General features: G+C 47.5%; 1 protein-coding gene across 2 annotated transcripts in view; it reads right to left on the bottom strand.

Moving 5' to 3' along the window:
* The window catches only part of VSNL1 (visinin like 1), a gene marked incomplete at both ends in the record, with an annotated part of 54,885 nt that extends 28,990 nt beyond the window's left edge, over nucleotides 1-25,895 (bottom strand). For both annotated transcript variants that reach the window (XM_084235810.1, XM_084235811.1), the window contains one exon: nucleotides 25,734-25,895. In XM_084235810.1, the coding sequence (XP_084091936.1) occupies nucleotides 25,734-25,895 (162 nt within the window). The remainder of the gene's footprint in view (nucleotides 1-25,733) is intronic.
* Nucleotides 25,896-26,267: the final 372 nt, after the last annotated feature.

Genomic DNA, 26,267 nt, shown 5'->3' with positions numbered 1-26,267 from the left:
GTGTCCTGACATCATTTCTGACCTGCTTACTGTCCTGCCACAAAGGGGTCTTTCCTAAAAATGTGAGTAAATCTGCCTAATGTGAGAATTTGGGGTTCAATCATCAAACTTTCCCACCAGTGTACCCTTATGTGTAGAGAATCCCTGTGTCCCCACAGGCTCAGGGCTCCTGAGTTTGAAGTCTCCCATTTTATGCCACATCCCGGTGCAGTATGCATTTCAAAATGTCCCCTTAAAAATCGAACCATGTAAATCCAAACAAAAAAAGAAAAATGTGATATATGCCTACAATGGAATATTATTCAGCTCTCAAAAGGATAGAAGGAAATCCTGCCATTTGTATGAGCATGGATCCACCTGGAAGATGCCCTCTTAGTGAAATACATCAGTCACAGAAGGAACAATACTGCTTGGTTCCACTTATAGGAGATATCTAAAATAGTCAAACTCATAGATGCAGAAAATAGCGTGGTGGTTGCCAGGGAACAGGGAAGGGGGAAACAGGTGGTTGTTGTTCAATATAAATAAAGTTACAGTTACACAAGATGACTAACTTCTAGGGATCTGCTTACAACATAGTGCCTGTAATTCAGACCAAGGTATTGTGCATTTAAACATTTGTTAAAGCATGCCAACCCGCCCCCTCACATCCAAAACCCACAACATAGGGAGGCAAGCAAAGTTTTGGAGATGCTAGATCAGGTTTCATAGCCTCAGACTCACCACATTGTAGATACTTGGTGCCTACAGTTGTCTATGAAATGGATGCAGTTCTTACCTATCAATCAAGTCTCAGTGGAGCTGTAACAAATTTTTGAAACATGTTTACTATAACTGCAGGAGTTACTCAACCTCCTTTCTGTCCTAGAGCATTCCAGAAGCTATCCCTGCCCCTGGTCAGCTCACTACCCTGTGGGTGACTCGCTTAGAGATGATGGAAAAAGGACAGAGAACACTGATCCTGGATTCAGAGAAACCTGGATCCAACTTGGGCCTGTGACTAATTAGTTGTGTTACACAGAGCAAGTGGCTTAAATTTTTGGATATGTCATTGGCGCTGTGAAACTGGGGTGAAGGCAAAGCCCCAAGGTCTGGAGAGCATCAGGATAGTGCCCCATCCTGTGCAATCACTCAGTGGGTATCCAGGTGATACTCTTTTCATCCCTGCCCACCCTCTTCATAAACCTCTGCCATCCACTACTACCCCCAAATCATTTAGTCATGAGTGAACAATTACAAGCAGTAGTTGATCTAAAGACCTGGGAGAGTTTGGGGGTATCACCAGGAAAAGCATACTCATACCCTGGTTCATTCCGTCTTCCCTAACCTACACTGTCTGGGCCAACCCACTAAGAGCCCGTGTCCTATTTCCTCATCTGTAAATTAAGCAATGATGCCATCCCTGGAGCCTATTGGTAGGGATTAAATGAGCTAATGTGTGTGAAAATTGAACAGAGTGCTTTTCACATGTTAGGTATGCAGTATGTGGGAGAGATGATCACTCTTACAATAAAATTCACTAAAGACATCCACAGAAGCCCAGGTATGACAGGAAGAAAAATGCTTCCCACAAGGATGTCAGTGTTCAAATTCCTGAAACCTGTGAACATGCTACTTCACACGGCAAAAAGGAACTTGAAGGACTGAGATGGTGAAATAGTGATTGGATGATTCAGATAGTCCAAGGGTCATCACAGGGGCCTGAGGAGCCAGAGGAGGTGTAAAACTGTAAGCAAAATCAGGCAGAGATGTGAAGATATGGTTCTGATGCCTTTGAAGACAGGCGCAACCACAGGCCAAGGAACATTGACAGCCCCTAGAAGGAGGATAGGTGAGCCATGGGTTCTGCTCTAGGGCTTCCAGAAGGAGAACCACCTTTCTGAAAGGAATAGCACCCTGATCTTAGCAGGGGAGAGCAATGCTCTCCCCTGTGATGAGTAGGGGGCTAGTCAGTGGGACTACTGAACTGTAAGGTTATACATTTGGGTAGTTTTAACCACTCATTTTAATTGCTCATCTTGTCATACTTTGTTACTGCAGCAGTAGGAAGCAGATCCGCCAGGGGTCTCATCCCTGAATGCAGATGGTAACCATGAGCGCTGAACATCTCCTCCCACCCTAGGTACACTGTGACCCTGCTGGGCCCTCACTGCCTCTTTGCCCTCCCCAAGGTCATGATGTCTGGGTCTGGGAAGGTCCTGCAATACCTGAAATGTTCCTCTGAGAAGCACAACTCTTCTTCCCTGGGCAAATTTGGAAGGAAAAGGTGCAGCTAGTAGGGTGTGTGTGTGTGTGTGTGTGTGTGTGTGTGTGTGTGTGTGATGAAGGCATCTCAAAACTGAAAAGCTACCACATGACAAGGGCAGCAATTCAGTCCAGCTCAACTCTAGAACACCCAACCTGGCAAGCCGAGGATGAAAGGCAGTTGCCATGGAAACTGCATCCCTTGACTTCTGCTCGCTGCCTCCTTAGCACAGCTCTGCTGCTGCGCCATCCAGTCACCGCCCTGCGCTAGGCAGTTCTGCACCGTGACAGGGTCCACATGCCACAGGCCAGAGCATTGCTGCTATTTTCCTGCTGTCCAAATTAACTGTGGGATCTAGAAGCCAGGAAATCTGAGAACAGGGATGGGAGGTTGCAAGGTACAGTGTACAGAGCATATGCTTCAAAATCTCCTGGTTGAGGTGCTTGCCCTTCCCTGAGCTCCAGGGTCCTCATTGGTGTGATGAGTAGGGAGCTAGTCAGTGGGACCCCTAAGAGTCCCTGTAGCAACTATGAGATTAAGTTCATGGCGGAGATGATCAGTTTGGGCTAAGGAACAGGGTGGAACTATAGAATGATCAAGTTGATGGTGATTTCTCAGTATTCCTAAAACACCAACCTTCCCCCACCTGGAAAACCCCAAGAGGCAACTGGGTGGAAAAAAAGCAATACCCGGCCAGGGAGCTACCCACATGGCGCAGCAGACCTCTCCTGTCTCGCCCGCTGCGCCCCTCTGCAGTGTGCTTCAGTCAATCTGTCTGTTCCCCTCTCTGTCTCTGGTGAATCCTCTCACCATTCCCCAACACCTCTCGCCTATATCCCAGTTCTTGTATGCATCAATAAATACACTTTTTTTAAAAGCTACTCTAGGGCCTCCCTGGTGGCGCAGCGGTTGAGAGCTGGGCTGTGAAGCTGCCCGCAGCCTCTGCAGCACCGGTTTGATTCCCGGCTGCTCCCCGGCCACCAGAGGAGGGTCCCACATGGCGCGCAGACCTCTCCTGCCGCCCGCTGCTCCCCTCAGCAGTGTCCTTCGGTCCTTCTGCCTGCTCTGCTCCCCGCTCTGGCTCTGGTGAATTCTCTCACCCTCCCGCGCTTCTGACTGTACCCAGTGCTTGCATAAATAAATAAATTAAATAAATAAAAATAAAAATCTTAAAAAAAAAAAAGCTACTCTAAGTGTTCCCTGCAGTCTTTGTCGGACAAGTGTCCCAGCGAGTGAGGAGGGAGAACGGATGGTGAATCCACCTTCTGAGGCCTGTCCATGGAGGACCCCCTGCTGCTGGGGAGGCCTTGCTTGTGGTCAGGGACCACATCCCAGCTGTGAGCCCTGCCTGTGGTCAGGACGGACACTGGGACCCAGAGGGCATGTAACAGGAGGGAATAACCCTCAAACCAATGTGCTTAAGCAGCTACCTTTTCTGTGGGTGCTCAGCTAGCTCCTGACCTCCAGAAGCTACAGTGAGGCAGGGAAGCGGAGACACACTTAATGTCAAGACAGGTTCTTGGAAACTGATTTTAAGTGAAATGACAGATGATGAAACTGACTTTTTCAGTGGCTAGTAGTTATAAACAAGAGTTCAGTTCCTACAGCAGATTTCTGGTCATGAAAATCCTACCAAACTTCTACAAAAAGACACAAAACACTTCTAATGTTAAAGAATAATTTGCATCCACCCACCCACCCACCCACCTACTCCAGTCCAGGGGTGTGGGTGACTAGACCCCATCCTGGCAGCTTCTGGTGCAAGGTGGTACCCCCTGGTCAGGAAGCCTTTTCACACCTGGGCATATCCCACACACCCACTCTCCTCCCAGCTGGGACAAAGGAGGCACACCTGTGGACCGATATGTGCTTCTGGGGGATGTGGGAGGAAACTGGAGAAAACCCAGGCAGACGTGGGGAGAAGGTGCAAACTCCACATACAGTGGCCCTGGCAGGGAACCGATTTTTTTCTCATTAACATTATAAGAAAATAGTGTCACTCGAGGAATTGCTGTAACTGCAATCCAGAGTCTACACAGAGCTCGTCTTGGCCAAGTTCACCTGTTTAGAAAACACATCCCTTATGCTCCATCAACTCATGCCACTAGCGCTGTGTCACCACTCAGCAACGGTATTTGGACAGATTCACCCTGTCCTTCTCCGTCTCTGTGGGACTTCCTGCAGAGGGCTCAGGTTGCTGGCGGTGTTGAGGGAGCAGGCTCTGCTGTGCCATTTCAGAACCCTTCATGATGAATACACTGAAGCTCATGCATTAAACATGAGAGCCCAACCAGGACCACCCGGAGGCAAGACATGGCAGGTGGCTTGCTGGGCTTTGCTCTGTGATGATGTTCCTTGTGTGTGGGCACCTTGTTCCTGTCACCTCCTAAGGGAGCACATCCCAGAGCAAGACAACAGCTTGTGTGCAGGGATGGCGGTGCAGCATGGAGGAGGGTTCGGTGACTATGCACGGCCAATGTTAGCTAGTGCGTGTGGTAGTGTGGTGAGATAGGAAAGTGCCTGGCTCGTATCAGCTAGTCTACCTTACCTGAGTAATATTCCATTCCCAATATTCTTTTTTTTTTTTTTTGGCTATGTATCATAGTTTAGGGCAAAGAGAACAGTAAGTCTGCTGAAGGCATTTCTTGTCTCTTGAGTTCCCAGACTCTTGTCTTTCTCCTTACTCTCGCAGACTTGAACAGTGATGTGATGCCTGGAGCTGCAGCAATCAGCTTGTGTCCATGAGGTAAAAGTCAAGCGACTCTCAGAAGCCACGATCTGATATATCTTTTTTATGTGTGTCTGCATTTATTTTATTTATTTTAAAACATCCTTGTTTATTTTTTCACACTACAGGACTTCTCCCCTCAGATGTGGTCACTGCAGTATTCCCACCACCAAAGTGCCCAGAGTCCTCCGCCACCCTCCACCATGCTGTACCCTCCTCCTCTAATCTCTCCCTCCCCTCCCAAATGTCTCAGATCTGGGGGCTGTTTTCTAGGGCCAGTCTTACAGTTTGTCTTTGTCTGCTCCTTTGCTTGTTTTCTCTAGATCCTTTTTAGTCCCATCCACATTGCCGCAAATGGCATGAGTTTACCTCTTTTGATCACTGAGTAGTATTCCATTGTGTATCTATACCATATCTTCTTGATCTACTCGTCTGTTCTGGGGCATTTAGGTTGTTTCCACATCTTGGCTATTGTAAATAGTGCTGTTCTAAACAGGGGTGCAGGTTTCCCTTTGAATTAGTGTTCTTATGTTCTTTGTACAGATGCTGAGTGGATACCAGGTCATATGGTAAATCCATTTTCAATTTTTTTTTAAGATTTATTTATCATACAAGAGCTGGGGTACAGGTCAGAGATACAGGGGGATGAGAGGATTCACCAGAGACAGAGTGGGGAGCAGAACAGGCAGATCTACTGAAATGCACTGCTGAGGGAGCAGCAGGGAGACAGGAGAGGTCTGCTGCGCCATGTGGGTAGCTCTCTGGTCGGCCAGGGATTGAACTCATGCTGCAGAGGCTGCAGACCACCTGATAGTGTGGTGCTTAGCCCCTTGTGCCACCAGGGAGGCCCCATTTTCAGTATTGAGAGGAACCTCCACAATCTTTTCCCTAGGGGCTGGACCAGTCTATACTCCCAGCAGCAGTGTAAGAGGGGTCCTTTTTCTCTGTGCCTTTGCCAGGAATTTTCAGTGGTTTTTTTTTTTTTTTCTTTTTTCATATAGGCCATCTCATAGGTGTGAGGTGATACCTTATTGTGGTTTTGATTTTCATTCCCTGATGAAAAATGATAAGCATTTTTTCATGTCCGTTGGCCTTTGCATGTCTTCTTTGGAGAAGTGTCTGTTTAGCAATTCTGCCTAGTTTTGATAGGTTTGTTTGTTTGCTCATGATCTGATATTAAATGTCCATATACCAACATTTTCACGTGAGAAAAACTTCTGTGGATTAAGCCTCTGTTGGATTTTCTGTCACTTGCAGTCAAGCACCCAAGATAGGCCCCATGCAAAGAAATGGACTTTGTACTTTTTCCAGTAGGCAAAGCGTTTTTTGTTGTATTTAAGACTAGTTTAAAATCAAAAGCAACGTGTGTGTGTTGTGAAAACTCTAAGGTGATAAAAAGTATGTAAAGTAGAGAGCGAAGGACCCGCCTCACCAAACCCACTTCTTGAAGGTAAACACTGTGCAGGAGGAGTGTGGAGAGAAAGTGTGTTTTATTAAAATAGGATCACACTAGGGCCTCCCTGGTGGCATAGGGGTTAAAGACAGCGCTATGATGCTGTCGCCAACCACTGCAGCACGAGTTCGATCCCCAGTGGCCAGGGAGCTACCCACATGGCACAGCAGACCTCTCCTGACTCTCCCGCTGCTCCCCTCAGCAGTGTATTTCAGTCAGTCTGCTTGTTCTGCTCCCCACTCTGTCTCTGGTGAATCCTCTCACCCCCTGAATCTCTGACTTACACCCCAGTTCTTGTATGCATGAATAAATAAATCTTTAAAAAAATAGGATCGTGCTATACACCTCTGTCTGCTTGCGGTTGGCTTTTTCATTTTGTGACCTATCATGGGTGCAGGAGGTTTCTGAGGAGAATTAGGATTTCATGGAAGTTGTAACTAGGGAAGGCAAATTGATAGATATTCAATAATCCATAAATATGGTATAAGCAAAATTAGACACCACCTCCCCTCCTTCTGAGAAGACAAGGGTAAAACTGGGCTGTGCTGCAAACTTCCTTGGTGCAGCCTTTGCCCTCAGCAGCGTCATTTACCAATTCTTCCTTGAGAGTCTTCTCATTTTATAGATGAGGAAACCGACTCACTCATAATTGGAGCCCTATTCTGGCTGGCCCCAGGCTTCCCTGTTTCACCAATAAGCAGATTTGCATTTTTCCGTGGGGTGACTCACCCCCACCGCCTCTATGTTTCATGCAAATACTTGCATTTTTTGAGGGAGAGGCAGAATGTAAAGTGAGAGGCCATGCCCCTTTTCCTGAGGAGTTTGATCAGAAGATGAAACTCTGGAGCCGATCCTGAGGCATCAATGCCCCCTTTGGTGCCTGCCCAAACAGAGTGAAGTGGGACCAAACTGGCAGAGTTTGGAAGAAAAGGGGCACAGGACCAGCAGGCCAGAGGAAGTGCATGTGAGCCCACCTGGCTACTCTCCCTGTGCACCACAGCACGGCCTTGGGAAGGCCCTGTCTGGCATAGTGCCAGCGCGGCATGATGCTGCTGTCAGCGGTGCCCACTGGTGCTCAGGGCAGGAGGCGCTGCCAACAGGATTCACAGTGACTATGTTTCAACCAATGCTTGCCCACCCTCAACCTCTGACAAAGGAAGTGTGGCTTCAGTGCCCCCCTGTGGTGCCACACAAGCAAAGGTGGGACAGAAGTCACCAGTGCCCTCATACCTTCTGTCATAGCACCAAAGCTTTGCCCCCAAGGAAGGTCCTTCCCAAGTAACACCCTCCCACCACTGTCTTGGGGCTCTCCCAGCTCAGAGACCAGCTGACACAAACTCCAGGAGCCGTCATCATGCTCCCCAGCTCCCACCCCATGTCCCGAACCTTTCATGACTTTCGAAGGGAGCTGAGCTCATTGTGCTTATGGAGCCAACTGTTTGTCTCAGACTTGGCGCTTTTGGGGCAGGATCTTGTCTGATTGACTTCTAGGTCTTGGGCACCCTACAAAGAACCATTTAAATGGCAGGAGCTAGCGACCTTTGTTTCTGTGGAGTGAGGAAGGAGTAACTGGTGGAAGAGAGTTCCAGCCTTCCCTTATGGACAATGGGATGGGAAGCGACCTGGGCCAGCAGCTCTATTGAGCTCGGGGGAAGACCCGTCCCTGCCTGCCCTGCCTTGTGTGGGGGTAAGAATCCTGGGCATCACGATGAATGGAGACAGCTCGGGGCCATTGGGGTGACAGTCCCAAGGTACCTCAGGGACTATTAGGCCTGATGACTTTCACAATGAGGCGACACACCCAGAGGTCTTGGGGCGCGAGGTGTGAGTGGTGGGTCTGGGCCAGAAGCCTTGCCTATGAGTGTCCCGACGAGGCTTACCCATGGCCCAGGCTGCTTCTCCTTCCCGTCCTGCCTGTGACCATCACCTGGATTCAGCGTTAATCATCTCAGGAATGCAGACACATGTATAATTCATCAAACATTTTCCTGGTATATTACTGTCCTTTTTAAGCAGTTTCTTCCTTTTCTGTCATTCCTGTTTTCTACCCCAGTTAATGTTTTCGGTGCACTCACTAAGTGGCCTCCTGTTGAAGAGGTGCAGCCGCTACCTGCACACAGCTGTGTTATCTCTTGTTCCACTAAAATTGGCCTTCTTGGCCCTTGTTGGCCCGTGATGTGTCACGGGGAGGAGGCTGTTGTGCGCAATCCCAGTTCCGGAAAGCAGAAGAGAGGGCTGATGGGAACAATGAGGATGGTGGATTTGGGAGACAGGACAAAGAAGGGAGGTGGCCTAGAGAGTAGAAGGAAGGAGGGGGGGTAGGCACAGGGAACCCCATCACTGCCTTAGTCATCTCTATGGCCTCAGAACTAAGCACTGAACCTGGACACGTCTTTGTTGAATGAATGAATGAATGAATGAATGAACACATCCACTTTCTGGGAGATGAGGCAACTGCGACCACCCAGACTGGCCTACCCCAGTTAGCATCATGCAAAGTCCAGGAGCAAACAGGAATGCATTTGAATCGCTTGTGACTCTTCCAGAGTCTAGACAGTGAGCTCACCTCCTTTATACTGAAGCAGAAAGAGGGTCACCAGGCACAAGGAAACAGTTCACACCCCTGAGGTCAGGAATCACTCTTCCAGAGTCCTGCAGCTTCCCTGGCCTCTTTACACACACACACACACACAGCCTGGAGTAAAGGACATGCTTGTCAAAGCCCCAGCATGGTGACTGACAAAGCCTTGCCTTGCACCCCCATCTGTGTGATGCGATGTGTCAGCACACAAAGCAGGTGCCTGTGAGCGCCCTGAAATCTCATCGTTGTTCCTTTGGCTTTTATGATAAACTAAATCCTTTAGTGCGATGTACACATTCAGTCTAATCAGACATTGATCTTGACTTGGATTAGGAACCTTTGGGGGAGCAGGTTGGAATGTGGGGAGGGCAAAGATGGGGTACCCAGGCATGGGGTTGGGACCCTGGAGCAGGGATGAAGGAAGTGGGGATGCTGGAGACAGAGCTGGTTCATTTCACACTTGGAGCCACCACTGGCCTCGAGAATAATCCTCCAAACCTCTTCCTCGCCTGGAGAAAGGACCTGCCGGCCTGCTCCAGCTCCACTGCTGAGGAGCCTCTCCTGAGCCGTTGTGGGTGAACTGCTGTGGATTTAGTTACAGGACGTGATCTCCCTTCAGTTTAGCCTCCGCCACTTAGTTTCTCAGCATAGTAACTGAAGCAGCGCTGTGTGTGAGACGTTGCTATCTCCATCATTTAAAAGTGGAAACAGACTCAAAATGTCTGTCATTTGTCAAGGTCACACGGTGAAGGTCAGAGCTGGGAGATCCAGCATTCAGGCCCAAGTTCAGCTCATTGGTTGTGTGACCTTAGACACCTTCATTTTCTCTCGTTGTGCTCAGTTGCCTCTTCTACATAGTGCTGATGGCAATGTGCCTCGTGCAGAAGGCTGCAGCAGGAATTGAATGAATGAATACAGAGCACACACACTTGCCGGACACTTAGTGCAGTGTTAGCAATTATTGTTGTGCTTGTTATTGTTACCATGCGGTACCACCTCTGGGGACTCTGTCTCCGTTGTGTCTTTCATAGCATCTACTGAACACACGGTAGGAGCTCAGTAAAGATTAGCTCCCCACCCTCTCCAGCAGGACCCGGAAAATGTCACCACTGCTTATTTTATGGAACAAAGGTTTTCAGGTTCCCCGGGAAAAAGGAGCCAAGACTGGCACTCAAGGATCAAAGCGAGCAGAGTTCAGGGCCTTGAGCTGTGGCCCTTGCCTGGCTTGAGTTCAGAGGAAGGCTCCTTGGAAACAGAGCAGAGAGCCAAGGCCCCGTCATCCGGAAGCTTCCAGTCCCATATCACTGACACATTGCGACCCGCGTCGTGTTCCTGGTCCTCCACGGGGCTGTTCTGATAAAGGGCTGACTAATGGACAGGAAGGCGAACATCTTGCCAGAGTGCTTGTTTCCATTAGATTATGGATGTATTTTTAGTGTAGCTGAGAAATAGCTGGGCTTTCGCCTTGCAAGATGATTTTGTGGACTAGGACTAGGAAGAAATAAATCTTAGACAAAACCCCAAAAAACATTGCAAATGCTTCATGCTGCCAAAGATTCCTTTTTTTTTTTTTTTTCATTGCCACCTGGTTCACTCTGGTAAGATGTGATTCAAGTATTATTTCTTCTGGGAAGCCCCCCCAGAGCCTTTCCTCAGCACTACCCATTTTTCATGGCGTTTTGCAGACAGACCTTTGCCTCGTTTCATCATTGGGTTTCCTTGATAGTCTCTCCCATTGACTAAGCTCCTTGAGGGCCATGGAGGGAATGTGGTTGGCTCATTTCAGTACCCTCAGCTCTTAATTTGAGGTTGTTGTACAGTAGATGCTTAATAATGTTTAATGAATAAATGGATGGATGGCTGACTGGATGGTCAGATGGATGGCTAGGTAGGTGGATAGATAGGTTGATGGCTGTTTCATTGGATGAATGGGTGGATGGATGGGGGCATGGTTAGATAGGTGGATGGGTGGATGGGTGGTTGGATAGATGAGTGGATGGGTGGGTAGTTGGATGAGTCAAGGGGTGGATGGATAATGGCTGTGTGGGTGGATGAATGGATGGAATAAAAAAGACCAAACAGTTGTTCTGCAGCAGCAAATCTTATTATGAGTGTTATTACAAGGTCCTACATCTCAAGGTCTCTCACCTGTTAGGTTTTTGTCCATTCTATGATGTTGCATTTGCCTAAAGATACCACAGGCCTGTTTTTCATGTGATAGTCAAGTCACACAGGCAAATCAGTATCCTTGCTATCAAACTGACACAGGAGAGCAATGCAAGCACCATTTGTGGTCTGTTGGTCCACTGGAACAGCCTGCAGAGGTGCTCCAGTGTGGGGAAGACTCAGGGCGCAGGCACACAAAGAGGGCAGAGCTGAAAAGTGTGGTAGTTCTTAGGCCAGGAAGTTATGGTCAACCCTTCTTGTATTTTGAAAATAGCCCCAATCGCCTGAAGCATATGAAGTAACCAAAGAATCGGACACTTATGATCACAGCTTAACTCCATTTGGAAGGAGTTTCCATCTAGCCCCAGTGCATCAGACAGAGCAAAGTCCTGGAGGTCATCAGCACACCCAAGACAACAAAGCAAGGTGTCATGGTGCCAACCACTCTTGGTAAAAGAGAGGCACCCCCAGAGTGAGTCCATTTTCATTTGCCAGGGTCTCCAATCCCAGCCACATGAAGCTCAAACAAGTCCACATTCTGTCCAGACCTCTAGAGAGGAGACTGGTGACAGAAAGGTATCATCCAAAAGTGCTCCCTCTGGGCAGAGACTATTCACCATCCCCCACTACCTAGTCTTCTCTTCTACCATAATCTGACTTTTTAGTAGTGTACATGGCCACCCCAAACTAAGCTCCTTTCCCAGTGTCCCTGAGGTGATCTGTTGCCATGAGACTAAGTTCTGGATGTGGGTTGAGGTGTGGCATTGTGGAGTTTTGCTCTAAAGGAAAGGTGTGTTCTCCCATCCCTCAGTCTTCAACCTATTAGCTGGAATGTGACGCTGTGGTTAGTCACGTGAGGTCACATGAACCAGAGCAGCTCCTGGGAAGGAGAAAAGGGGACTGAGTCTCAGGCTTGCTGAGCAGAGCTGCCAGGCCAGTTTACACTTACTGTGTGAGAGAGAAAAATCACCTTCAGTCATGTTGAACCCACATGAGGCTCTGTCACATTCAGTTGTGGTACCCACATGAGTGATCTGAATGTGTGTGCGTGTGTGTTTATAAAGTCACACAGCAGGAGCTTTATGCCTTCTCCATCCATCGTTAGGACTTCAAATGTGTTCTGAACCTTGAAGGGAGTCATTTATCCATCTGAACAATGAACACATATTAACATATGCCTTTCACACAAAATAACAGGAACTCTAGCATTTTTTTGACATCTGAAAAGGAAATGGTAAAACTGATCCTTAGAAAAATGGTCATTCCTGCCTGTTAAATATTATATTAATTCTCTGTGAACTGGAATCCCCAGAGACCCTGAGTTTTCTTCACCAGCCTGGCCACTAAGACTTCTCTTTTTTAGGGGGCTCATCCAGGTACCTAAGACTACCACCAAATGCCCCCTCCATGTTCTCATCCTGAAATACAGACAGACAGTGGCACCAACTCCTTCCATTCCTGGGCTCCAGAACATCCTTTGACTCTTCCTAGTTGGTCTTTCTCATCTTATGTAACCTCTCCCCAACCAGCCCAAGCCTCAGCCAGCGAGTTTCCCTGGCAACCCAGCTGTGTCATCTTGAAAGATGTCTCCAGGCATCAGCTTCCGAGACTACACGAGATCTGACTAGGGCCGCGCCTGGAAGCCACAACACATTAGCTCTGACACGATGTTATCATTTATTGTGCTACTGGTAGACATGTCACATTTTTAAAAAGAACATGGATAAAAATAAGTCCTACCTTGACTATGCAGTGCGATTTACTTAGAAAGCAGACACAGTTCTCTATTTCCAGAGACCATCGATGTCTTTTATGGTCTCATTCATGTCTCCATTAAAAGAAACCCCTTTCAGTTTTCCCATTTTTCTCTGACAATCTCATTGCGAGCTCAAACACAAGCAGCCTAATGTTCAAATCATTAGATCGCTTTTTCATATGCGACATCTCAAGTTTTACATTTTAGCCTTTCATTTCCTCTGGGGGAAAATAGTATTTAAGGAAGTTCCTTGACTACTCTGTTGGCAAGTGCCTCCAGTATTCATAAGAAAATTAGCTGGCCACTTCACTGTGAGAATTGGGCTGCTGTGTTAGCCTGTTAAGCTGCAGTCTGCTTATTTAAATGCTCTGTCTTCAAATGGTTCATTATGAATCTCTATAGGTTTGTTATTCTGGATAAGACACTGCAAAATGTTTTATTCCTTTCATTTGTTTTTGAAATTGAGTTTCAGATAAGTTGTAAAACAAACCCTGTATTTATTTATTAATTTGTTACTGGGTGCTGGGGATGCAGAGAGGAATAAGACACAGTCCCTGTGGGTAATTGGATAGATGGACAGAAAAACTGTCCACAGGACACACAAGTCCAGCAGAGACCCATGACAGCTGCACGTGGTGCTGGAAGGAGCTTAAGAAAGCTGACGGCTCTCTCCTCATTTAACAGAGGGAGAAACTAAGTCCATGCTGACCACTCCTACCTCTCTCCACCACGTGTCCCTCCATATCTGCTCAGCCGTACTGAACTTCCTTCTGACAGCAAAACATGAAATTGACTGCCATCTCTGCTTTTGTGCCATGTTTTATTCACTTCTGTTTCTCTAGAAAGTAGGAGTTGAAGCTCAAAAAATATTTCATGTGGTCTGTCGAGTGCAGCGAGCAGGGAGGACAGGGATTACTCTGAAAAGCTGAGACACTGTGGCTTAGAGAGATGTGAATCCACCCTAGAGTCACAGACCTGGTCATCAGCAGAGTCTTGACCAGGCCCAGGGGTGCTCCCAGCTCTCAGTGCCATTTTCCTTTGTGTTCAGTAGGATGCTTCATCCTACTGATGACCAGCTAAAAGAGGCCTAAACCACAAAGAGTTAATTCTCCCAAAGAGCAGGTGGTCCAGATACCGTTTCTGGACTGCCCAGAGACTCTGGGACACCCCCACAAGCCCAGGTTCTCTCTCTTGTAATCTGCATGTTCTGTTTGGAAACAGGACCTCTCTTCACCACTGAACGTTAGAGCCAGCAAGTCCGGAATCTCCACAGAGACCAACGCTAGCACGCTAGTCTTTCTATGAACAAATACACATTTTCCAGGCCCTCTGCAGCCTGGGTAGGTCTTTTCTCAGACTTTTTTGTCACACCCACATCCCAAATGCCAGGCAGGAAGCTTGTGCCTACATGTTGAGCCTCTACAGTGGGGGGCGGGTCATAGCCAGAGAGCAAGGGGTGAGAGGAAGGGCTGGCCATTGGGGAGGGCACCAAAGGTGTCTGACACCTTGATTAACCAAGTCACTCCCCTGGTCGGTGCCAGGTACCACGGGGCACTAGCCTGTAATTTGTGGTCATTGAGTCACATTTTTGGTCATTCTTGGGAAGGAAGCTGCAATCTGGTCTCACACACACAGTCACCCACCCTGGGTTTCCTTGACACAACTGCAGCATCACCAACAAGGGGCACTCCCCTTAGAAATGCAGGCGCTTCCAGGCCCTGCCTCACTGGTCCTCGCGAGGCCTTTCACTTGCCTGTGAGGACTTGCCTGTGGCCAACAGTAGCTCAGAGGCAGAGGCAGGACTCGGCTCTCCGGCTCCAGGCTCCTGCTCCTTCCACCTGCCCACGCTCCATCTAGAAATCACCTGGAACCTCACTGGTCATTTATTTGAATGTTTTTAATTAAAGACAATGGAGAGATAAACCACACAAGCCACCCTTCTTAGGAGGGGTCAGGGTCGCCTGAGATTCCCCCGAAGGCTCCCATGGACTGTGGAGCAATGCAGGCCCACTGCCTGGGCTGGGTGTCATGCGACATCCAAGTTACTAACCACATTGTGCCTCAGTTTCCTCACTTGCAAAACTGGGGGAAATCGTAACGTTTACCTCACATACACTGTGAGAATCAAGAGTTAATAAATGCAGAGTGAGGGCACTGGATAAGCATTCAATTAACATCATGATACTCATCTACTCATTATTTTGCACAGCCAGTCACCCTGATTTATTCTAGAAAGGACTGAACAAACATGAACTAAATAAAACAAACATTAAACTTTGGACTATAAGACCAGTTAGTGGTCACCGGAGGGAACGCGGAGGGTGGTGGGTAAATCGGCTCAAAGGGGGTGCTTATGGTGAAGGATAGAATTGGACTTTTGCTGGAGAACTTAACATGCTGCACACACATGTTGGCTTTCAGTGATGTCAACTGAAACTCACATAATGTTGTAGTGCAACGTCACGCCAAAAAAACCTTAATAATAAAGTATAATAACAAAGAAAATTATCAATACTTTCCATGTTAACAATTCCTTCTTCAACTATGAAATAATATTCTTTTCAATAGAGCAATTTTTCTTTGCTTCTATGATATGTATCAAGTTGTTTTTTTTTTTTTGGAAAAAGGAAGAAAATGAGAAGAAAAGAAAAAAAAGGACGTCATGTGCTGGTTTCTGGGACGTTTTCAGTTGGAAAGCCAACCAGGCCCCTTGCCACCCACCGCCAGGGGGCGACAGGCCCCTGGGGCAGATGTTCTCTGACACCTGAGTGCCCCCACCCACCGCAGCACCTGTTAGGGCGCTTTATCTCAGCGGGTTGGGGTACCTCTGGGTCAGCCTCAGTGCTGACCCCGGCCCGGGCGCTGTGCGCGCTTCTCCAATACGCGGGAAGGTGCCAGGTTGGGGGAGGCCTGTTCCCCAGGTCAGCGCAGCGCCTTCAGGCTGTGACTGCCCGGCACAGCTGCGAAGACACGCCCTGCGCTGGCTCACCTGCCCACCCCAGCTCCAGGTGGACACCCCAGCTCCAGGAGGACACCCCAGCTCCAGGAGGACCCCAGCTCCAGGAGGACACCCCAGCTCCAGGAGGACCCCAGCTCCAGGAGGACCCCAGCTCCAGGAGGACACCCCAGCTCCAGGAGGACACCCCAGCTCCAGGAGGACCCCAGCTCCAGGAGGACACCCCAGCTCCAGGAGGACACCCCAGCACCTGCTCCTGGACAGGCCCTCAGGCCGCCTCTCCCCTCTTTCGCGCAGGAGCTGTGGTGCCCTGGCCAGCTCGGAGGAGGCGCAGGGGAGGGCTGGGCGTGGCGGGTGCGCACGACGGCACCCCTGACAGCCCGCTCCCGAGGGGGGCGAGCTGGGCCTGGAACCCCGAGTTCACAGCTCCAAGGGAGGGACAGTGCCCTGGGGCGCAGGGACCTCAGACCTGGAGGCTCCCTCTGTGCAGGCCCGGGAGGGGGGTGGCGCCCCCCACCCCCTGCGCTGCTGCCCAGCCCCGGGCGCCCGTGGGAAGGCGCGCCCAGCACCCCGAGGCCTCGGCGAGGCAGATGGAGGAACCATTAATAGCTGTGCAGGGAGACGAGGGAAGTGGAGGCCCGGCCAAGACCGCACCTAGAGGGCAGAGCACGGACTCCTAGCGGGGCGTCTGGTTCGGGAGCTGCTCTTTCCACAAAAGCAGCTGCCCTTCCAGACATTGTTTCACACACCCCAAGCCTGCTCTGCGCTCTGCCGCGGGGTCCAAGTGCCACTGATGATCACTATTCCGGCAGAGGCAGGCCGGGCGCGGGCATCTCAGCCTGCGAGCACCGCGAACCCCACCTGCCTCCGGCGGCCCGGTCCATGCAGCTCCCAGCCCGGAGCTCGGCTCCCCGAGGGCGCTGGAAGGGGGGGGGCGGGGGGGGCGCACACCGCCATTTTGTGGAACGGGGCAAGGAACGCTTGGATGTTGCTCTTTGTGACTTTCGTGCTTTGGATCCTGCTCTCTGCAGAGGCAGGGGCAGCTGTCATCTTCACTTCGCGGTGGATTTTCCAGCCTGGATGGCACATTCTGAGCTTGCCGGGTTTGCTTCCCCAACTGGGGGTCCTCCCTGTTGCGCTGAACGGGTGTCCAGGGTTTCAGAGTTGGAGGGGGAGTCTGTATTTTGAAATCCTTCCTCTTCTTTCTCTTTTCACTTTGAACTTCTCACCTATTAAACATTGTTGAGGGCTCCAGAGTCTGGTGACCTTGCTTTATGCGTGCAGATGTCATGGACTCTAGAAGGGGCAACGGATATTGCCCCTTAAATGTTTGGGGTCCCTGAGCATCCCAGTGGTGTTGCCTGGTAGTGGTTTCAGTTCTCTAAGTGGGAATGAGTTACCAACTGTCTGCTGTTACCAACTTTCCATCTTTGTGCCCTTTAGTAATTATCTGTATTTCCTGAAAATTTGTGAAAATCACACTGATAGAACAATCCATTTGTCTTTCACTTCAACCCCAAGCATAGCGCATTTGCATCTTTATTTCAGAGAGAAGGGATTTCATCTACAGAAAAGATGGCACGCTGCCTGGAGCGCCCAGGCCGTCTGATCTTTGGATGGCCACAAGCATCACTGTTTTTACCCTGAGAGGTTTAATGAATCCACCTCTTTCTCGGCAAGTCACTCACTGCCAGCTCCTCTCTGTGGATGGAGGCAGAAGGGAAGCCCAGGAAAGCTCTGAGTGAGGAGGGTGCTCAGAGCAGGCAGCTCAGGCTGGAACCTGGACCAGGAGGCAGGTGGAAGAGGGAAACAGGCTGCCTGGGCAGACAGCTCCTGGTTCTGGCCAGGGACTATGGCAGCCATCACCTTGACCGCATGCTGGATGATGTGGTACATTTTGAACTTTGGGTCTGTCCTTCTGTCCCAGCTCTCTGTGACCTGCCTGATGCCTTCCTTGTGGCTCCCTACCAAGATTTCGGGCCTCAGAGGCCCCGCTTTGGCCCAAGCACATTTGGCTGGGCTCTTGTCCAGGAGGGGATGGATAAGTTTTGTAGTTTGATGGTACTTCAGAGTTTGCTTCTTGTCCTTCTCCTGTCTCTCTCCCTCTCTCTGCACGCAATTCTGTGAAAAATCTTTCACAGACGTTTATACATTCTTGGCCTTTGTGTACATGGATGGCTGGTCCCTTTTAGAGTGTGTGCCCCTTAACAGTCGGGGTGCATGGGTAGGTACCCCTCAGTTGCATGCTAAGAGCTTTTCTGGATTATTAGCTACAAAGGGATTCCCCTCAGATAGCTCTAATAAGGCCCTTGGGCATTTTGTAGATGATTCAGAAGTCTTGGGGATGACAGACCTCCTCTATCCTCCCCATCACAACAGTATCCAATTCCTCTATCAGGGAAGAAGCTAACTTAAAGACACATTTCACAACCTCAGGGTCATCACAGAAATGGGACCCCAAGCTCCATGACAACCCTCTCAAATAGTCAGTGGCTTAAGAACCTTCCAGATGCAGACACAAGAACAAATAATCAACAGAATGGAAAACATTCCTCAGGCTGGTGCTCTCTGGATCACAGGAGGGGAGGGAGGAAGCGATCTCACCCACGGGTGGCCAGTGACAGCAGATCTCAGTCCAATCACCCTCTCAAAAGGCCACAAAAAATTCCTATTATGTAAAACAGCTCTACATTGAGAGATGCAGACGTGATTTTGTATCAAATCCAATCCTATATTAGAAATGGACTGTTTCTTCCTTTTTGGCTTTGTTTCCAATTAGAAATAGATTGTCCTTTAACAATTAGCTGCAGAGAATAAATATAGGAGAGTACGTTCTTCTGGCATCAAACCCCCATAATGAGGCTGAAGTTGAGACAAATACATTTGGATGTTCTTTGGAGCGATTAAGAAACAGCTCCATCTCGGGTCAAGATTCCCCTCCTTCAGTTAATTCCTTTATAAATGCAGGTAGGCTGGGGTGTGGACTGAGACTTCTGAAGTCTTGTCCTTTGGACAGTGAAGTTGAAGTCTCATTTAAGAGCATTCCTGTGGCTCTTTGGCTGCAGTGACCATTGATAGCTCTCTGACTGACAGCTGCCCTATCACAAGGAAGCAAAATCCTAAGGTATGGAAGTCATCCAAAATAATTTCACACTTTTTGCGACAGGAGAAGGTTATCATTTCCACCTCTCTGGGATAAATGGCCTCTCAAATCAAGACACGCTAGAAGCAAGCTATTCCCAGGCAAGAGCTCGCTGTAATGAACCGTCTTTAGAACCTCTCATGGAATCTCACTTCCCCAGAACTCTGTCATCTCCTTCTCAAGATTTCAGACCCCCATTCTTGTTTTCCACATTAATTCAAGTTGAAGTGCAGCCTCGATCATGTTGGCAAACATTCCAAATGGAAATGAATTCCCGGGTTCTCACTAAAAATTGCAACGTCCTCACCAGCCCAATCTGGATGACATTTTGCAGCTTATGTAATGTCTATTTCCCTAAGGAATTGAAACACTTCTTTATATAGATCTGCCCAACAAATTTTTTAATAAGACCTATTCCTAATTACTTCTTATGAATAAGCAGAATCTGAATCCCTGAAAACTGATCACCCCACATCTTATTTTGAGCCAAGGGTTTTATTTTCAAAATTGATTTGAATTCTTATCTTGAGAAATGACAATTGTCATCTCTGTCACATTTTCTTTTGATGAAATCTCTGAAGGGGGACAGTTCTTGATGGCAGTCCAGGAGACTGGGCTGCTTGGCATCTGGAAGTCCCCTCTTACCTCTCCCTCTACCCTCACTGCACCTCTCATGTCCAAGTGCTTCAGATGAAGCCACTGCCAGGTCACCCTCCTTTTATCTCCACCATAGTCTCTGAGTTAAGCTGGGCTCAGAGGATTCCTCCCACTTGGCAAATGAGGAAATCAAGAGCCAGAATGTTTTGTTGATTTACTTAAACATTTAAGCCAAGTTCATACAGTCAGTGCTTGGTGGAGCCAGGCAAAATCCAGCCTTCCAATGAAACCACCTTGCGAAATACCTGGAGCACTGTGGGCTCTGGGTTGTGCAGAAGGACTGGAACAAGAGAGCAGGTGAGAATAGTGTAAAGAATTGAAATGCAAATACAGACGACTCTTGTTAAAGGAGGTGGGGGGTGGAGTAAGGAACTGTTCTGGCTTGGAGAATTAGGGAGGTAAGAGCCTCCCAGGGAGAAGTTTTTAAGTTGGTTGAGGAAAGCTGACTGGGATGGAACAAGAGCACATCTGACGCTTTCTGCTTCACCACCAGGGAGACCCCCAGATGCTTGCTCCTGGACGTGGCCCAGGGGACATAGGAAGCACAGCAGTGGGGAGAGGATGCTGCTAGCAAGGGGTCCCCAGTGTTGATCTCTGCTAGCGCTTCTTCAGCCTTGTTCAGATTCTGACTTTCCAACCCCTATTGCTTGAAGTGTGGGGAACATGGTCTCCAAAGTCTGGTCACTAGGCCTTGCTGAGAATCGAGTGCGCTAATGGTCAGACTGAAGTGCTTTAGAATGACCACAAAGGAAGGAACAACAACAAAGGAGGAGAAAGGAGGGTCGTGGGGTGGAGGAGAGGGGCTCTATGCTGGGAGGCCTGGCGCACGAGCTTTTTCTTCAACAGGTTGCTTTCCAGATTCTCTCTGCAGGACTGCCAAGAGGTTGGTTGATTTGTTTTGTTTTGTTGATTTTTGTTTCAATCTAATAGACTGAATTTGGTGAGCCTCCTGCCAACACTGTGCAAAGGGGCTTTCAAACGCAGTAGTCACTTTTTAATTCCAGATTTTACAATTCTAGTCGGTGAGATTTTTGAGTTTCTAGACAGACCAACAACTACTCATATCCAAACCCCCTTCTTTTGAATGTCCCCAACACCTCCCTGGTCCTGGGGTCCTTCCGTGCCTCTCACATCCCTCCTGACAGCCATCCCTGTGTTGTAGGATTCTACACAGGTACACAGCTTGATATAGGACTGCCAGTGATGAGAAGGATCTTTGGTGATTCTTAAGAAAAGCAATCCACAGAGAACAGAGGCGCAAAACTTCACATACAAGTTGAATGGAGACTCTGGAAGTCTATCCAAGGATACGCCCAGGTTCAGATCTAGACTAGAGTTTTCCAAAATGTCATTCATGGGTTTTTTCCACTAGAACTGCCTGTGAGGTCTAAGAATCCGTATCCTGGGGTTCTATCCTGGGCCCGGTAAAACTGTGTCCTTGAGAAGGGATCCAGTAACTGAGCAGCCAGTCTGTGATTTTGATACAAGCTTGAGAACCATTGATGAGACCATTTTTTTCATTTGCTACACAATGAAGCTGAGACTTGTCCTAAGTTACACAGTAAATGGGGCAAAACTATATGTATATGTTCTAATTCATATGCTTCAAAATAGATTATCTGCCTGAAATCCTATATTTATTATATGTTTTCATGAAACCTTTATCTCTAGATAGTACTCCTGATAGTAGATCAGGAGTAGATAGTAAAGGCTACTGTTTACTATCTACTGAGTCTTACTAAGATAGTAAAGATGATCTACTCCTGATAGTAGATTTTTACACCTAAGAATGCAATTTGAGAGAATTCTAAAATTGTGCAGAGAACTGTAGAATATTTTCAAAATACTTTATTAACTAGACGATATTCTTGTTCTATTTGAATATCTTTATTACCAACAAGGAGATGTCATTTACTTATTTATTCTTTTGATCAATGTCTCTGGGTAGTTGTTTCAACAGAATTTGGGGGAGTAGTCTTGTATTTTCAGTGGTGTAAGCCTAGAAAGTTTCCTATTGAATAGGTCTCTGCTAATTTTGTTTTTTGTGATATGAAGAGTATTATATAAAATAATACATATATTACTTTATATATTACTTTTATGTCCTCCATGTCCTTCAGTTTGCTGAAGGCAGGCAATGCCCAGGACAGTATCTGTCCCATAGAAAGCACGGGGGAAATGCATATCACTGCATTGAATAAATGAAGGAATGAATAAATGAATAAAACCACTGTTTAATGGATAAGCTGGAATTATAGTCTCTAATGACCAAATCATAGAAGCTTTTTAGGAAATGATCACTTAGATGGAGAGGGAATGATTTGGTAGAAACTTTTTTGTTACATGCAAATAAGTTTTTTAAAAATTCAAACTGTTGAATCTGGGATTATCAAATTGGATTCTGGGTTCCTCTCAGGATTACCTCCTCATTGCATAACTGATACCTGACACACTCAGAAGAGAATTTGGCACAAAAGTATTAGCTTGGTAGGAAAGCAGAGGCTTGGGAGGACTGAGCAACAAAGCAACTCTTAACTACTGTTATGTCTGTGAACTTCCCTTTCTGTCTTTGCAAAATGATATGAATTGGGAAACTAGCAGGTAGAGACGTGTCTGAAGGGCAGGATTGGTGCCATCCCGCCTCCCAATCTTTATATTTCTAAGTGCTTCTGCCATGTTGGATTAAGGCCCACGCTCATGACCCCTAAGCAGTGACCTCTTTAAAGGCCTCTCTACATCCACAGTCACCGTCTAAGAGACTGGAGGCTAAGGCTTCAACATACACATTTATTTGCCTGTTAACAGGTACCAAACTTGAAAAAGGTAAAAACTGCTTTGAGATACCTTATCATGTAAAAGGCTACAAGAAAAATCCTCCTTCCATTACTGAATGAGTGAACATGCTGTAATATCCCATTTGGAAGTGAAACTCTTCTTATCACTCTTGCCTCTATCGCACGTTTCTGTCCTCTGGCGTGTCCTGTGGCTGACTGTCTCTGCCTGGCTCTGAGATCCTGGAAGGCAGGCAGGACTCCCCTTTTGCCTTCCCAAAGCCTCCTTCCCAAGGGGACACTTCCAGCATCGCTCATAACCCCCTCCACAAACACCTACTTGCTCCATGGCAGGCTCTGTGCTAACCACGGGGTCCTGTTTTCGTGGAAATGCGGTGACTGTGATCCAAACGAAAAATGAAACCCTTATCAGCCTGGGAAGGACCAGCCGGGATCTGGGGATACAGAGCCACCTCCAGCCACTGTGGGGTGGGCGCTGCCTTGGTGTGCCAGAGAGCCCCCCACTCAGTTATGTTCCCCTGTCCTCACTCTTGTTGTGATGTTGGCCAAATTGCTTTGGTTTTCTGAACCTCAGTTTTAGATGTTGTTAAACAGAATTAACCACAGGAGTTTCTTTATATTTTGCATACAAAACCTTCTAGAGCTGAGGGTCTGTGGCTCCCACCCTTGCCGAAAGGGTCTTTCCCCTCATCTTGTGCCTCCTGGCCCCTCATCAGAATCGGTTCTCTGGAGGTGACTCTCTGGGGTCCTGAAATAGGGCGACCCAAAATAGCTATTGCTGGGCTATTCAAACTTAGCCCCACACAGGCGGGGGTGCTGAGGCCACTGGTCCCTCTGCTTACTCAGCTGAAGTCCAGGATGTCCTGGTATCCACGTGGAGACTGAGGACTGGCTGGAAAGTGCCTATTCCAGGAGGACGGTGTCTTGCTGAATCTTTTGCACTTTTTAGCTGTGTTAAAGGAAGTTTTTGCTTGTCAGCCCCTGTCCTGGCCCTTATTATATAACCCACATCTTTTTCCACGTTTCTCTCATCTGGTCTATCAAATCTGTCCTTTTTTTACCCTGAGTACATGACATATTTCCCCCACTATTGTTCTTTGTATTATGTCCTTGGAAAATTCTGGAATAAGGGGGAGTCTTTACCGGTTTTCTGACAAGATAGAAGAACACCGGCTAAGTTTGAATATGGCTGTTAATAGGCTGCCTGGAATCCAAACTCCATCCAGGAAGTCATCTTTTCTCTTTTCTAAAACAAAAAATCCTCTGTGGGTCCAGCAGGAAGATAAAGAGGGTGATGTACCCCACTGCATGTCCCCTGCCCCCTCTCTCATCCCATGTTGGGGCTGGTGCTGTTTAGGGCTGAGTATGTAAATGAAATACCTCATTTCCTGCATTTCAACTACTTCTTCAAAGGCAAAACCCTTCTCATTTCAAGCAAATTGTGAAGAACATGGAACACGGAGCTCTTTTCAACCCAGAGTGACAGTTGCATGGCCTTTGGGGACTCGAAAGTGACTTTGACAAGTGTCACTTGTCTGCACCTTCCTCGGGGCTGAGAGTTGTGAGGCTCAGGCTGACTGCCGGGCGACAACATGGTAGAAGATGATACTTTGAAAACGATGGGCAGTGCCAGTGATACCATAATCTAGGAAGATGTGTGCATACCACATCTCTGCAAAAGCGATTTTCTACATGGAATAATACATGCACTTCTCAGCTCCTCTATAGAAAAGATCTCTCCCTCCTAACAACTCATCATTCAGATCTTAGAAATGTCACAGTAACCTTTTAACAAGCATGTATATCAGTACTGTGTACCTTCCTGCACCCTTTGAAGTAGATCATTTTGTCCGTTCTATGGGGGCCATTGCTGTTCAGTATTGGATTAATCATCATTATCCTTTATCCTCATCAGTGAGTGGTCTATGAAGAGCTAATGAGCTTCAACAATGCACTAAGCATCTACAAATACACCACCCAAACCATAGCTCTGGCCTTGATACAATCTCTATGCACCTATTATCACCACGTGGCTATGCCCCATCCCAGCCCTTGCCTCTGCCCCAGAGGCTGTAACCCGTGCACTTCACTCTCTGGCTTTCCTTTTTTATGGTTCTATTGCAATTACTCATAGTCCTACAAATAATATGAATCTGATTGTTGTTTGGACCTCACATTTTGCACTTAATGTTTTCCTATGGCTACATTTCAATTACTTTCCACCATCGTTACTCTCTACTCTCATTTTGATGGGCATTTGGGTTGCTTTCCAGGTTGGCTATTGTGAATGGAGCAGCCAAGGGTATCGTGTACATGTCCCTTCTTGTATACTTGCAAGGATGGAATTGCTGGAGCACAGGCTATGTGAAATATTCCTCCTTGGCAGATGACAATGCTTAGTATTTTATACCATCACCTTCCCCCCCCCCCCCACATATATGAACATGGATGGTTCCTATTGCTCAATGGACACTTGCTATACTTAAAGAATGAGAACAATATATTCTACTTGGTATTTTAGTCAGCAACATTTCAAAGAAAACATTTTTCTTCCACAAGCTTAACATTATGTGAGCACACAGAAAATGGACTGGCTTAGATTATGCCAAATCTACAACCAATGCAACTGATAAACTCAAGCCAACCAAAACAATAGCACTGCAGTGGAAATTAAACTTTCCATGAAACAGTTTTATCTGATGTCCAGGGAGTAACTAGCCTCTCAGGAGTTGGGTGAAGTGCTGGGTCCCTGTGGTAGATCCCCATGCCAGGACCACACCAGACCATCCAATTGTCTCAAAAACTGCGCTGTTGTAGGAATCTACAAATTTTTTTTAAATCTGCAAATAGCTCTCCATGAAAAAGCCCTCCTATGTGCCTTCTCTTTAACCTAGAGAGGTGCAGATAGCTTTAACAAGCTAAACAATGGCATAATTAGCAGCCTGTCAATAATCATCAGTGAACACTATTATCTGAGATGTGTACTGTTCTTTCACCAGCCGCTGTCATTCCTCTGAATTACATTCAGTGTCTTGATTGAACAATTACTCTTCTTGTTCAGAAAGGGTTTGATTTATCTATGGAACAAAATACATTCCCCTTGCATTTAAAAAAAAAATCTCCATTTTTCTTTTCGGGTGAAAACCATTAGAGTTGAAACAAATGGGCTATTTCGAGTTACCATTCTATGGGAAGCCTCAGTTCCTAAGACAATGTTTTCTGGTCTGGAGGAAAACATAGGTTGACAACGAACTCACCTTCACGTAGAGCTGCTGAAATTCCTCGAGATTCAGTCTCCCGCTGGGACAGTCCTTGAGAAATCCTTTGTACCACTGCTTGAGCTCGTGCTCATTAAACTCTGTGCTCTTTACCAGATCCTCCATCACTTCCGGGGCCAGTTTGCTATTCTGTTTCCCCATTCTGCCTAAAGGAAAACAAATTAATGCAATTAGCACCCTGGCTGTGATCATTTCAATCTTGATTAGGAGCCAAGCTAGAGCGCTGAGTTGTCCCTCGGTGGGGAATCCCTTTGCTATTTCTGATCAGTCTCCCTGAGACCGCTTCCTTCTCTTTGGTATTCTAGAAAAGCTGTGAGGGAAAACAACTCTTCACAGTTCAAAAGACTATATGGCTCATCTTCCTTCATCCTGTGTCATCCTTCACATGACTCCCAAATGGAAAGGCAACTGACCCTTTTTATGTTATCCTCATAAAGCACATGGAAACTTTCTCCTTCCCTGAATATAATTCATTAGCACTGCCACTCAGGCACCCGATTCTACACTTAATTT

Source organism: Talpa europaea (genome assembly GCF_964194135.1).
Source record: "Talpa europaea genome assembly, chromosome: 6".
Taxonomy (NCBI): domain Eukaryota; kingdom Metazoa; phylum Chordata; class Mammalia; order Eulipotyphla; family Talpidae; genus Talpa; species Talpa europaea.
Note: the sequence above shows the minus strand (reverse complement) of the source record. Positions and strands in the feature narration are given on the sequence as shown.